Source organism: Acanthisitta chloris, unplaced genomic scaffold (genome assembly GCF_000695815.1).
Source record: "Acanthisitta chloris isolate BGI_N310 unplaced genomic scaffold, ASM69581v1 scaffold130, whole genome shotgun sequence".
Taxonomy (NCBI): domain Eukaryota; kingdom Metazoa; phylum Chordata; class Aves; order Passeriformes; family Acanthisittidae; genus Acanthisitta; species Acanthisitta chloris.
In genome coordinates this window covers 1-13916 of record NW_008650801.1, presented here as the reverse complement: position 1 = coordinate 13916, position 13916 = coordinate 1, and the positions used below count along the sequence as shown (strand labels likewise).

The window sequence follows — 13916 nt, the reverse complement described above, 5'->3', positions numbered from 1 at the left end:
AGAGGGATAACGGAGGCAGAGAGACATGGAGTAGTGTGGGTGCTTGGCTTGGGTGGAAAACAGGCTGTGGCCACCTAACATCTTCGTGGCTTTGGCTCTGAGTGTGATGCTGCAGGGCTAGGGAGGGCATGTGTCACAGGGAGCTGGTAAAAGGACCAGTCACTCAACTCCTGGTCACAGCTTAGCCACCAAGAGCTTCCCTTCAGCTGGTGTACCTAAGAGCATCTTGTGCTGGACCAGTCCTGCATGGGTTGGTATCACTGCCTCTAAAACGTGTGGGAGTAGAAGAAAAACGCTGTGAAGAATGTGGCTGTATGTGTGTTTATGGCAGCTTTCACACTGGGGGGTGGTGGCTGGGACAGGCCAAAGCAGAACTGTTCCTCAAGGCTACCTTAAATAACTTTCTCCTTCCTGGATGTGAATCATCTGATAAACTTCTGCTCTTTTAACATGTTGAGTCTTGTGTATAATGATACCTGTGTTTTTTTAAGAGCTGTTCATGAGGTTGTGGCTTTTTCACCTGCCTCCTCTCCTGGGTGGAACTGCAGGCTGTGGAGGCAGCTGTTTTTCCTCCAAGGAGAAGCCAGATTATAGCTTTGATGGGTAGAGAATGAAAAATCCTGTCAAAACATTCATTTCTCTATCAGTCCTCTGATGGAAGGAGACACCATTTCAAACGAGTTATGATGGTAGTGGTCACTGTATCCCTTGAGAAGCATCTTGAGGTTGAAAAGCCTCCAGAAAATTGAACTTAGTCCATGGTGTAGCAAATAAACACTATGAATTCTGGTTTTCTAGGCATGACGATGTGTCTGTGGAAATTTTTCCAAGTCAGTGCCACTGATTCTTCTTTAAATAAACAAAGAAGCCAAGCAAAACAAGAGCCCCAGGCCTGGAATTGCTTTCTAACTACCTTTGGCGTAGTTAGATGTTGTGTGAGGGGAGAGCAGCGATGTTGTGTGAGGAGTTGGCAGCTCCTAACTCCTTCCCAGACCACCTCCATGGTGGCATGTCATGGAATGCTTGTGTCCCCAGCTCATACCTTGCTTTTGCTACCTGCAAATCCAGGTGATGGGGCCGAGCTAGGCTTGCAGCAAGGAGTGGGAATTGGACTGGAAAGCAGTTGCCTCCTTGGTGCTGTGAGAGCTAGAGGAAGCAGTGCCTTGCTCAGGCCACAAATGTTGTGACTACTCAGCTTTATAAATAGAAATGCTCAAGTTTAATCTTGTCAGTGCAGGGTTTGAACACATACAACTCCATTTTGCCTGCTGTCCTTTTCTGCTGCCATGGTGGTCACAGGGAAAAGGTGTTTAAATGCTGCAGCTGCTGATTTCCTTCCCAAAAAAGTAGCTTGAGCTTCTCTTTTCATTTCTGTGTTGGCTGTTGGAAACTAACACAACCTTACTCTAAAGTTTCTATTCTTAGCAGGGTGTTATCATTTGAATTGTGTTATTGTTTAAAGCCTGGAAATGTTTGCTTTTCTGGAATTTGGGTCTTGTCTTGCAGTGTTTCTGTGTTTAAAAAGAGGCACAGCAGGAGAAAGGAGACCAGGAGGAGCAGAACTAAAACTTGAGGGCTTCTCTGAGAAACTCACCCCATGGCAGTGGTCGCTGCCTCAGTTTCCCCATGTCTTACACTAGTGATCCCTACTTCAAAGATACTTTGTGAAGATTAATTAATGCTTGCAAAGGCCTTTGAAGTTGCAAACACAGGAGTTGAAATGGGAAAAGTTTCCATGCCCCAGGTACATGTTCTGTGCACTGTCTTGAGTTCAGCTTTTTCAGCATCTCTCGAGCTCTTCCAGATATTTTGAAGGGTTTATTTCCCAGGTGCTTTGGGGAGACACTGAGTGATACAGCTGTGCTTGCAGGAGTTAGTTCCTCACCATCCCCCTGAGCAAGGGAAGATGATGCCCTTTGCCTCAGCATTCTGGAGCAGGTAGAAATCTAGGTGACAGGTGTGTCCTGAAAACAGTGTCACTGCACAGCAGGTGAGAGGTAGTTCTGTGCTAGGAACAAGCCGTGAAGGCTTCACTTCTATGCATAAGAAGCCAAAAGTTTTTAAATTCAGGTTTCCCCAGTTCTTCATGGAGGCAGATAAAAGGCTGCATGGAAAGGTTCTGTGAGCAGAAGGTTGGGAGTGGGGAGGTCTAAGCCAGGCTAGCTTCTCCTGGGAGCACCAAGGTTTTGGTGGCTCCTTTCCTGCAGTCACTGGCAAGTGTGTGAAGAGCTGAGGCTGGATTTTTGGCTGCTTTGGGTGCAGAAGCTGTGCCAGTGCTGTTTGGAGCTGGAGTGAGCAGTTGAGGCAGTGTGGTGCAAGCAGCACACCTCAAACTTTTCCTTCCGTCTGGAAACAGCTCAACAGCCTGAGACAGAACAGCCTGAGGAATCTGCATCATGGAAAACCCTCCCTGCCAGCAGATAGATGACTGGGGAAAATTACAGCTTTGGAGGAAATGTGCTGCTCTTGCTTAGGAGCAAGTGCTGACGTCTCTGTGAGGCTGAGCAGTGCGTGGGCTGCTGGAGGTGGGAAGGGCTTGTGGTGGCTTCCGCACGCAGCCTGCTCGGGCTCCTCGCTGCGCCTCGCACGCTTCTCACCCAGCCTGGGCCCAGCTGCAGCTGGCACTGCTGGAGCTGCACTTCCCTGCAGAAATAGAAGGGCATAATTGGCTAGACATGTTGGATGTGGGAGTGTAGGGAGGAAGACCTGCTTGGATTTGCAGGGATTCTTCAAGAAGTTGGTTCTGCTTGGAAATTGGTTGTGACAGAGTGGGGGTGATGCAATGTGTTCCCCATTGTGTGGCCTTTATATGCCTGAGGAAAATGGGATCCTCTGTAGTTTCCCTGTCCCCTCTCACTTCTGCATTTCGTCTGGTGTTTCAGAACTGAAGGAGAGCCCAGAGACTCTTTAGCAGGGAAGGGCATGTGCTGCCTACTAGCTTGGAGCATTTGAAACCTTGGGAGAAATGGCTCACAGATAAATCTAATTTCATTATGGGATGTAGGTGGAAATAAAATGGTATTTTATTGATCCAAATGTCAGTCATTTCATGTCTGATTGGCCACCAGTCAGAACTCCTTAAAGTTGCTTTTATCCACTGATAGTTCAAGGAGTTGAGGAAATAGAGCTCAAGTGGCAAGAAGACTTTCTAAATCTGTCGCATGGAACAGATTGGCACAATAGGAGAAGAAGAATTGCTGTTGATTTGTTTGAATAACAGGAGAGCTCCTGAGCTAACAAGGTGATTGAAGTGAGCAACGTTTGTAACCAGGTTTTCCAAGGATAACCGTGTCCTGTGAAGGTTTTGGTTTAGGGAAGCTGCATCAGGCTGTGGAGTCCCTGAGCTTTGTCTTGAGGAGTGTGTGACTGTGCAGTTAACTGACCTCCCATATGGAGAACTGCATAAATGCATGGAATTCTGGTGATTTATTGCCAAAATTGCAGCGATTTCCATAGCACACAAGGGCTAACAGCCTGCATTTATCCTGATGACTTTTCCTTTTGGATGCCTGCCTTGGTGTGAGACTGTTTCCTGCTGTCTAAGGATGGCTGTGCTGGAGTGGAGAAGCAGGGATTGGGAAGGTGGTGGAGACAGACACGGAATGGCTTATTTGGAGTAGTTGAGGAGACCAAATCGTTGTGTATTGTGTTGTTAGAGCTTTTACCAGCTTGTGGGAAGAACCTCCCTGTTTCTGGGAAGGGGAGAGCAGGGATTAAGTGATACCTAGTGCTGCTTCCAGTGTGTTGTGCATTTTCTCCTTGCTTGACCGTGGCAGATCTCTGCTGGGTATCAGCAGATCTGCAGTGCCTTGGTTTGTTACCTGTCCAGCTCACAGTGTGAATCCCTACCCAGAGTTTCTCACAATAAACAAGTTTGTTTAAGCAGTTAGTTAAAAGATTTGGGTTTTTTTTTGTTTGGGTTGGGTTTTTTTCCAGTTGCTTTTCCTTCAGTTTGAAGGTATGAACCTGGCCTGGCATCAAATGCAGGTGGCTGGAGGGGTGGAAGGTGATGGCAGTGAGCCACAGAAGCTTCTCACTCCTACTGGGAGGCAGTTCCTTTATTCCAGATTTATGTGTGGCATCCTTGCTGAGGGTAGAATGCAGGTGACTGGGGGCAGGTGAGAAGTGTCCTTAACAGAGTAGACAGGAGCAGTGTGTTGCCTTTCCCTCCCTGTGGCTCTTAGTTGCATTAAATAGCTGACTGCAGGTACCAGGAGTACTGGGGAGGCCTGTGGGAAAGGGAGGATGCTGCTGCCCCTTTGGAGGGAAGGAGAGGCTTGAGAGCAGCTCTGGGACCATAGAATAGAACCAGGGAATCCTAGAATGGTTTGGAAGGGACCTTAAAGCTCAGCTTGTCCAACCTGCCATGGGCAGGGACACCTTAGCCCAGGTTAGGTTGCTCCAAGCCCCATCCAACCTGGCCTTGAGCACTTCCAGGGATGGAGCAGCTACAGCTGCTCTGGACAACCTGTGCCAGTGCCTCAGCACCTCACAGGGAAGAATTCTTCCTAATATCCAATCTAACCCTACTTTTACCTGCCATGTAAATCCCTAACCAGTCAGACTTGTGGGATCTGCTCAGTACCCACAGATGCACCTGCAAGGATGTGTTCCCTGCCCAGAAGAACATGGGTAACTCATTTAGTCTTCATTTTCACTATGTTTTCTCCTTCCATTCCTCTTGTTTGGGTCTAAGCTGAGACTTAATGAACTGGTGGGCAGTTTTGTCACTTCCTTGGCAAATGCCACATTCTCCATCACCTGTCACTCTGTGTTTGGGAAAGAACCATCTGTGTCATGTTCACGCAGGAGAACGTTCACAAATATTGGCTCATTTGACTCTTCTCTGCAAATACTTAGTGTTAAACATCGTGTTTCTAACACATTAGGGGTTCGTGTGCCATCCAGGCTCAGTGCCAGTATGGAAAATTCCAATGTCTAAACTTCTCTTCTAAGCCAGTCCATGTTTGTCAAAGTAAATTATAGGTAAGGAAGTGATTAGGTAAGAAAATGCTTTAAAAAAAAAGTGCAAAATAGCTGTTACTTTTCCATCCCAGTTTGTGTTAAATTCTCTGTTTTAATGTGCAAATGTGTGAGTGGGGAAAGTATTTAATGTTAATTTTATCCTTACATGGGTCTTGTCTGCTTGTTTTTTTTTCCCCCCTGCCCATTCCAAAGGTTCTCTAAGTATGTCCTCTCTCTTCCACAGTGGTAGTCGCTCTTCCAAAACCTTCAAACCAAAGAAGAACATTCCAGAGGGATCTCACCAGTATGAGCTGCTAAAACATGCCGAGGCCACGCTGGGGAGTGGGAATCTCCGGATGGCTGTGATGCTTCCAGAGGGGGAAGACTTAAATGAATGGGTTGCAGTGAACAGTGAGTTTCTGACCTTTGGTTCATAAGGGGTGTTGGATGTGGGCTGACACCTGGGGGAGGATAACTCTGTGCCCCTTGTTATACCTGGGAAGAGGAGGATCAGGAAGGGACCTTCTGACCCTCTGGAAGGAGGTTGTGGCCAGATTGGGCTCTGCTCCCAGGGAACAGGTGACAGGATGAGAGCAAACAGGGGAGGTTCAGGTTGGGCATCAGGAGGAATTTCTTCAGGAAAAGGATTGTCAAGCGTTGGAATGGACTGCCCAGGGCAGTGGTGGAGTCACCAGCCCTGGGAGTGTTCAAGAAACCACTGGATGCTGCACTTAGTGCCATGGTCTAGTTGACAAGATGATGATTGGTCACAGGTTGGATTCAATGGTCTTGAAGGTCTTTTCCAACCTTAATGATTCTGTGATTCTAATAGAGTTTGCCATTTTCCTAAAGTTAGTTCCTTTTGTTTCTTGCCAAGTTGTCTTTGCCCTGCTAAATCTCCGATGTCATTATTTTATCTTCCTCCAAAGCTGTTTGTCCAAACTCACTGCTTTTAGGCCAAACAGTGATGCCCAAATTAGTGTTTTCTGGGTGTTTGACTGTGTTCCCTCCTTCTTTCTCTCCCTGCTGCATGAGTTTGCTCTCTGCTCTTAAAACCTGGATTATCTCACATCCTGTCACACTCCATAGCCTGTGCAGTTTTGGCTCCCACAAGCTCTGTGCTCTGTCTGGGTGTTTTCTGATCTTCTGTGTCTCTGTCTTGGTGCTCCCATGGTGGTACAGGATTGACTGTGCACTGCAGTAGCAATCATGCTCAGGGTGAATGCTTGTTTCTGTGGTTCTGCCTGTTTCTTCTTGCTCTTTGACACGTTTGGGAAGTGAAACTGTCATCCTGCTTCAACCTTCCTGTGGTTAATTAGCCACACAGTGCTCTGCTGTTCCTCTTGCCAGTGCTTCCATAGCATAGTGGAATTGCTGACACCATCTATGGCCAAGTTCATTCACACTGTGTTGCAAAACTGCCTAGAGGAAAAGCCATTCCCCTTTTACAAGTAAGCATTGCTGAGGATGCTTCATGTATTGGTGGATCCTTTCCTTCTGATGCTTCCTTCACTCCATGTCTCTGCTTTCCTGTATGGCAGTGGTGTTTTTTCCCTTTCCAAATGATTAAACTGCTTAAATTAGCTATAATCAATGTAATCAACCAGTGAGCTGAAAATATACTCCCTTCCTGACAGCATCCCTCCACCACACTGAGTCCCAGAGTGTGGTAGCTGTGAGCCCTTTGCTTCCTGAGAGATCTCACCAGGAAATAACCTGTGTGACTGCACGACACTGCTTTGAGCCTTCACAGCCCTGAGAGCACAAACCAGACATGCTCTGCTGTGCTCCTTCTTGCTCAGCTCTTAGCCTGCCTGACCTCTTGGGGAATGAGCTGGATTTTGAGAGCTGCAAGTGTGGGATTTGCCATCATTAGTCCTTGTGCTGCACCCTGTGTGGGTTTTCTGAATATGCCTGCCTTGAAGCCAGCACTGGGCTGTGGTTTCTGCTGGGAGCAGGGAATGGAAACTTAATTAACAGTTCTTGTGTGCACTTCACAAGCAAGGGCTGTATACAACCACTTCTTGCTGCCTTCCCTGTTAGCTGCCTCCTCCTCCCTCCCAAACAAGCTTTAGGAACCCTCTGGAGCTTCTTTTTACCAACCTTTCCCAGTGTTGTTCTGCTGTTTTCTGCTTCTGCTGTGCAGGGAGAGGAAAAACGAAACCCACACCAGATTTTGTTGCTGCAGATGAGCTGTGCTAGGTGCAAGCCAGACCAGTTTTTGTTGGCTTCCCTTTTTTGGTACCTGGGAAGCTGCAAGAAACAGTTATAGCTCCTATCCTGCATCTGCTGAGCAGTAGCTGTAACTTGCTGCCTTGATGTTTGGGTCATCGTTGATGTTTATCCTCTGGAAGGTCTCTGGAGGTCAAGTGGATTTTATAAACTGCAATGACCACAGCTCCTCAGAACAGAACCTGCTGTTGGTTATTGAGGAAGAGCTTTGCTTTCCAAGAGTTGGGATGAATTAAGAACCAGCTTAAAGCAGTAGGAACTATGGGAATATTTAGACACACCAAGTTTTGGTCTTCTATTTCAGTCATTCAGCTGGAGACCATGAAAAAAACCCCAGTTTTGTCTAAGAGAACTACTATCCCAGACATGGAATGAAACTACCCGCAGTAGCACTCCAAAGCAAAACTCCAAGGGCAGTTTATAATGAGGAAATGCTGTGGACTAGATACTGATTTGTGGTGATTGATTGATAGTCTAAGGGCAAGGAGTCACTTGGTGCCTCCTGTGTCATAGCTCCTGTACCCACCTGCCAGGCGTGGACTGCTTGACCATAATGTAACTGAAAGAGTAGGGTGAGATGGGCTGTTGGGAAGGAATTCCTCCATGTGAGGGTGCTGAGGCACTGGCACAGGTTGCCCAGAGCAGCTGTGGCTGCCCCATCCCTGGGAGTGTTCCAGACCAGGCTGGATGGGGCTTGGAGCAACCTGGGCTAGTGGAGGGAGTCCCCGCCCATGGCAGGGGGTGAAACTACACAATCTTTGAGGTCACTCCAACCCAAACCGGTCTGGGATTCTATTAAATGTTCCTGGAAAAAGGTGGTTGCTTGGAATACAAAACCTGAGGGAAGTCACTGTCACCTGATATCAATTGTCAACTGCTCTCTCCAGTTGGAAAGTTAACACTGAAAATCTTTATTCCAGTAGAATTTGAGAGCCTAATAAAATGCTCCAAAGTTTCAGAGAAGGAAATAGCTCAGCTTTCTCCTTTCCTTTCCGTCCTCCAGCCGAGGATTTTGCTGCAGTGCACAAGCAAATAGCTCTTGCTGGAGGCTCCTCCAGAAAGTTGGCGCTTGCATTCTGCATCTCCTTCATACTGGAGCTCAAAAAAGCAGTAACAATCAAGGGTTTTTTCCCAAAAAATACTCTAAGATCCCTGTTTTACAGTTTCCAAGTAGGAATCTTGTGTGGCAGAGTGTTAATGGATGGTTCTGATGCCTTTCAGCTGTCGACTTCTTCAACCAGATCAATATGCTGTATGGGACCATCACGGACTTCTGCACGGAGGAGAGCTGCCCTGTGATGTCTGCTGGCCCCAAGTAAGAGCCTTTGTGTCCACCTTGTTGAGAGTGTGCAGTTTTGGAGGTGATTTTTCCTTTTTAAGCTGTGTTGAGTGCCAAAGTTGGGTGAGAAGTTGTTACCTGTGGAAGGAGAAAATGATTTGAACCTTTGTGAAGGGAGTAGGGAATGGAAAGTTGGGTTTTTAGGCTGCTTTTTGTTTGCTTGGTGTTGGTTTATTTTTTCCCTTTAACCAAAACCAAAACTATCACCCAAACTATTTTATCCCCCTTTTGTTTTCTCTGAAATGTGAATAAGAACATTTGAAGTGTCTATGTTTAACTGGGGCTTAGCAAACTCTTTCTGGGAGATGTTGTAGACATCTTAGATGTCTGGATAAGAATCCCTTACCCTGTGCTTTTCACCTCTTGGGTTCTTGCTTATCCGTTTGTGCAGACATCCAGTGTTTGTGGTTCTTCCTGCTCTCCAGCTGCTTAGTGTCTTCCAAAGAGGAAAATAGCTGCATTTCTCAGTGGTGAGGGAAGGCACTGCTTCCTTTGAAATCCTACATAAACAGTGAAGAAAAGCAATTCTCTCCTCCGCTTCCAGACAACAGTTTCTTTCTCCCCAAAGACACCTGTAGCCATTGACAGAAATGTATGTCATAATCCAAGAGGGAGAAGGCAGGTGCCAGAGGCTAGATGATGTGTTCTGCCAAGATTTTCATGAGGTAATGTTGTCTCTAGGATATCTAGAGCATTCCCCAAGCTCTGCAGCCCTGACCTGTGCTCATATCCAGTGTATTGGAGTGAGTGAGTGTGCCCTGCTTGCACTGAAGAGGTGTCCTGCAAATCCTGTCACCATGACAACACTGATGTTTACACATTTTTTGTCTTTAAAACCCATTTAAGTGGAGCAAAAAAGGCCCTTGGCAACTGACAGGTCAGTGAGGTTCATGACTAGTTTTCTTGTGGTTTATTTGGAATCCAGGGAGCGTTACCTGCTCCAAAGGGCATCCTGTAAGCAAATCTAGGGGCCATGTGGCTGTTTGTCTGTCCCAGTGTTCGGTTTTGGGAGTGATCTTGGGAGAAGAGCATAGGACGACAGGTAAAGCTGTGTATGCTGTGGGATCACTTTCCTTCCTTGTGGAAGGATTGCTGACTTAGTTTTATCAGGGTGTTAGGGCATTGAGTGAGCTCGGGAGTGATGTAAAGATAAGGACAGATCTCCCTCTCTTACTCTACATCTCATTGCCTGACCATTGGGTGAAAAAAACTACAGGTTTAGTTTGTTCCAAAACACAATTCCTCATAATAATGTCCCAGTCTTGTCACTTCAGCAATGACTGACCATTTCCTACCCCAAAAAAAGAGCTTTGCTTATCAGTTCTTTCTGTTCTTGCATCAGTTGCAGCATGTCAGTGCCACAGTTGGCATTTGTTTAGGCTTTGTACATGTAGTTGTGTGGTGCTTATAAACAGAGCTGGTCCTGTGATCATTTGTTCTGTCTGTAGATGGCCAATAGTTTGTATTTAGGATAAGAGAATTCCTTCCTCTGGGACATGCAGGATCAGCCCATGGTGCCCAGGGGTGGGGAGGGAGGGAGGCTTATGGCAGGATGGTATTTGGGTGTGATTTTCAGCATGGAATTCAGTTTGTTGTCTTACTCTGGCTCCAGACTGATCCTGGCACCTCAGCTAAGTGTTGCTATTTGTCCTACTTGAGTACCACTTCAGTCTTGCTGTTAGGGTGATACTGGGTGCCGAGGAATCCTGATGTTTCACAAATCCAGACGTGTGTTCCATTCGGGGATTTCTGTCTGTGTTCTGAGACACAATTTTAAAGCACTTTCAGAGCCTCTGATCTGTTGCTGTTACAAAAATGGGACCTTTCTTCCCTGCTGGGAGCAGCACCTTCACGATCCCTCAGCCAGGCTGTTTATGGTGCCAGTGCTCTCCCAGTTGTGTTCTGTCAGAACTGGATTTGTTAAACAAAACGAGAAGCCAGATTGATCAGATGCAGGGAAGTTTTGCATAAACCCATGGTGTTGAAAATAGAAGCCCTGTGGCTCACATGAGAGCTGCTCTTGTCAGGCTCCACAGGTTACATGTGTTTGGGATTTTAAGCTCTATGTTCCCAAGATTATCCACCTTCTCCTGTGTCTGGGCTGGTGTCATAGCATTCCCCAAGCCAGGCAGAATGTCTGTTCCATTCTGAATTTCCTGAGGACTTGTTTCTTAATCATAGAGTTAGAATCCCAGACTGGTTTGGGTTGGGAGGGAGTTGGAAATCCAAATGTTCCAACCCTCTGCCATGAGCAGGGACATCTTCCACTAGCCCAGGTTGCTCCAAGCCTCTTTCTCTTAGCTGAAAAGCTTCCAATTCTGTGACAGCATCCCTTGGCACAAACCCACCTGTGTCTGTCAAAGAGTTGCAGTTGGGGATCTCTGGCAAGAACTAAACTGGTTTGGGCTTCAGCCATTCAAAATACTTTTGAAGGTAAAGAAATTCCATGACTTCAGGAGGTCTAATATGTCTGGCTGGAAGCTGCTGCAGATGGTGAGTGCGGCAACATGGATGAAGTCTTGGAAGGCCATCCCAGACTGCAGTAGGGAGCTGAGCTGAAACAGAATGGCAGTGAGGAGGTTGGGTGAAGAGCTGGACTTGAGTTTCAAGGCAGGGCAGTGAGAGGGTGTGGGAGCACAGGGAGTGGAGCAGGAAGAGCAGATATGACTCACTTGTGTTAAGAAATGTCATCTTGTTGCCCTAACCCAGGTATGAGTACCACTGGGCAGATGGGACCAACATCAAGAAGCCAATCAAGTGCTCAGCACCAAAGTACATCGATTACCTGATGACTTGGGTCCAGGACCAGCTGGATGATGAAACACTATTCCCTTCTAAAATAGGTAAAGTAAACAAGGCAAACTGAGCAATGTGTTTGGGTCACAGTTGTACAGGAAGAGTCAAGTCTTGGAGCATGAAAGGTTCTCCTTAGTGACTGATGTGTAGGGCAGGTCTACAGGGTTACATTACCTGTACAAACACACTTATCTCTCCAGATAAAGCTCATCTGGTAGAACATGAACTCTGATCCATACATTAATGCTCCTAGTAGACACCTACCACAGTTTTGAAGGCAGGAAATGCTGTTTCTTTTCAATTGATGAGCACTGCCTGTGCTCATCAAGTCTGATGGTCTTCTCCACTTTGAACAGTGAGCTGTTTCTTTAGGAGTAAGACAGAGGGTCTCAAACCCTTAGAACCAGTAGCTGGTACAAACTGGCAGCTTTTTTACACAGAAAAGGTGTTTGGGCTCCGTGAGGAACTTCTGGGCCTTAACTCCAAAGAATCTGAATTGCATCTTTGGTCTTAAGTTAATGATTTTTTTTTTGTTCTTTCCAAGTGAAGATCAAAGATATTTTTAAAGAGGTTTCTCTCAGAAAAGGAGGAGGAAATTAATGACCAACCACCAGTTCAGAAGTGATAACAAGGGTGATCTCTGAATTGCTTTTATTTTGTGACTCATTTCTGTAGCTTTTGAGACATTTTCATGAAGCTTCTTCAGAGAAACAGAGTTGCCTTCAGAGAGGGACTCAAAGGCCACAAACTGATGTGAAAATACCAAATATTTATACTAATTATGCTAAATTCAGCTAAATGTGAACTTCCTGTACTCTGCAGCAGCCAGGGGAGGAAATGTGTTGTGCATGTGAGCAGGGCAAGCTGAAGCAGGAGTATAAAAATGTTACTGCTAAGGTCTGAGAGCTTTGATGATGTCCTGGTGAGCCTTGCAGCATCCAGCTGGGGCCCCTGGCCTTCAGACAGGACTTCACACTTGGAAAGGCTGCAGAAGAGCTACGCTGGCTGGGGAAACTAGTAGGTGAGGAGAAGCTAGACAGGTTTCATCTCTCTGGATGGTTGATACATATCTTTTTTTAGCCTGGGGATGTGTCAGCTCTAGAGATTGTTGCTCCCAGTAGCAGTAATAATCAGCTGCTTCCTAACTGGTTTCAATAAAACCTGTGCAGTGACAAAGCTCTGCTGCTGAAAGTGATTCTGCCTGTTGTTTTCATGGGAATGACTGAAAGGAGCATGTCCCAGAGTACTGGAAGCAGGAAGTTCAGGAAGCAGTAGCCTCTGGCTAAGGGTTGGGGGTAAGCAGGATGGACACAGGAGTCTTTTTGCTGGGCATGAAGCACATGGAAGAGACTCATAGAGTCATCAAGGTTAGAAGAGACCTGTAGAATCATAGAGTCATCAAGGTTGGAAGAGACCTCTAAGATGATAAAGTCCAACTATTAACCTGTCACTGCTGTAACACCTAAACCCTAAACTATCTTCTCCAGCACCAAATACAGACACTTCTTAAACATCTCCAGGGATGGTGACTCCACCACCTCCCTGGGCAATATTCCAGTGCCCGAACACCCTAACAGGGAAAACATTTCTCCTAACATCTAATCTGAGAGCCTGCTTCTGATTCCACTTGAGCCAAGAGAAGTGTAAACCTCCATGCCTGATCCCAGAAGTGGTTTCAGTTCCCTGCTCACAGGTGCCTGGCGGAGCTGGTCCTAAGCTCACTGTGATTTGCAGGCTGAATTGCAGAGTGAAACAACAGCCCTTGTTGTGCAAGAGGGAGGGTTGGGTTACCATGGCTTTCAAAATACACAGGCAGGGCCTGGGTGTTGGAAGAGAAACCATCTGTTTCCTTGTGTCCAGGTGTACCATTCCCAAAGAACTTCATGTCAGTGGCCAAGACCATTTTGAAGCGTCTCTTCAGAGTTTATGCTCACATCTATCACCAGCACTTTGATCCTGTGATCCAGCTGCAGGAGGAGGCACACCTTAACACTTCTTTCAAGCACTTTATCTTCTTTGTTCAGGTAAGGAAGCTGCAAAGAGTGTTTGTTTCAATGATGCTTTGCCCCTTTCCCTGGGGGGAAAACAGTATTGTGTTTCCTGGGGGGAGGAGCTTCAGGCTTTGCATGAGCAGGAAAGGCTGTAGTGGCTAAGCCTGGTCTTGGAGAGCCTATTGCCAAATAAATCCTGGCTCAGTAAGGTGTCTGTCCTCAGCTGCATGTACAAAACTCTCTGTGTGTCTTTTTCCTCATCCTCCTTGCAGGAATTCAACCTCATTGATAGAAGAGAACTTGCACCGCTCCAAGAACTGATTGAAAAACTCACCTCGAAGGACAGATAAAGGAAGAGGATTTCTTCAAGTCACTTGTTTCTTTAAGCAAGAGTGTGGTATTTGGTTTTTTTTGGTTCATTTGTTGGTTGTTTTTTTTTTAAAACAAAACAAACCAACCCCCCTTTGCTGTTCCCAGTGACAGCCAAGATCTCCTTTCTGTGCTTTTATTAGGGGAAATCTTCTTCTCTGTTAGTAACACGTGGTATAAATAGCTTTTGTTTTTTAATTATTATTATTATTATTTTTATTATT

The 13916-nt window shown here is 46.3% G+C and overlaps 1 protein-coding gene across 1 annotated transcript; it reads left to right on the top strand.

The window, feature by feature from the left end:
* The first annotated feature begins 5189 nt into the window (after window positions 1-5189).
* Window positions 5190-13887, top strand: LOC103797791 (MOB kinase activator 1B). Its single transcript, XM_009070025.1, has 5 exons — window positions 5190-5376; window positions 8419-8512; window positions 11246-11379; window positions 13193-13356; window positions 13596-13887. The coding sequence occupies exons 1-5, from the start codon at window positions 5190-5192 to the stop codon at window positions 13671-13673; spliced, it is 657 nt and encodes a 218-aa protein (XP_009068273.1). The 3' UTR covers window positions 13674-13887.
* The last annotated feature ends 29 nt before the right edge of the window (window positions 13888-13916 follow it).

Coding starts and splice junctions, on each gene's coding strand:
- LOC103797791 (XM_009070025.1), top strand. CDS start 5,190: ATGTCCTCTCTCTTCCACAGTGGTAGTCGCTCTTCCAAAACCTTCAAA. Junction 5,377..8,418: donor TGAATGGGTTGCAGTGAACA/GTGAGTTTCTGA, acceptor GATGCCTTTCAG/CTGTCGACTTCTTCAACCAG. Junction 11,380..13,192: donor ACTATTCCCTTCTAAAATAG/GTAAAGTAAACA, acceptor CCTTGTGTCCAG/GTGTACCATTCCCAAAGAAC.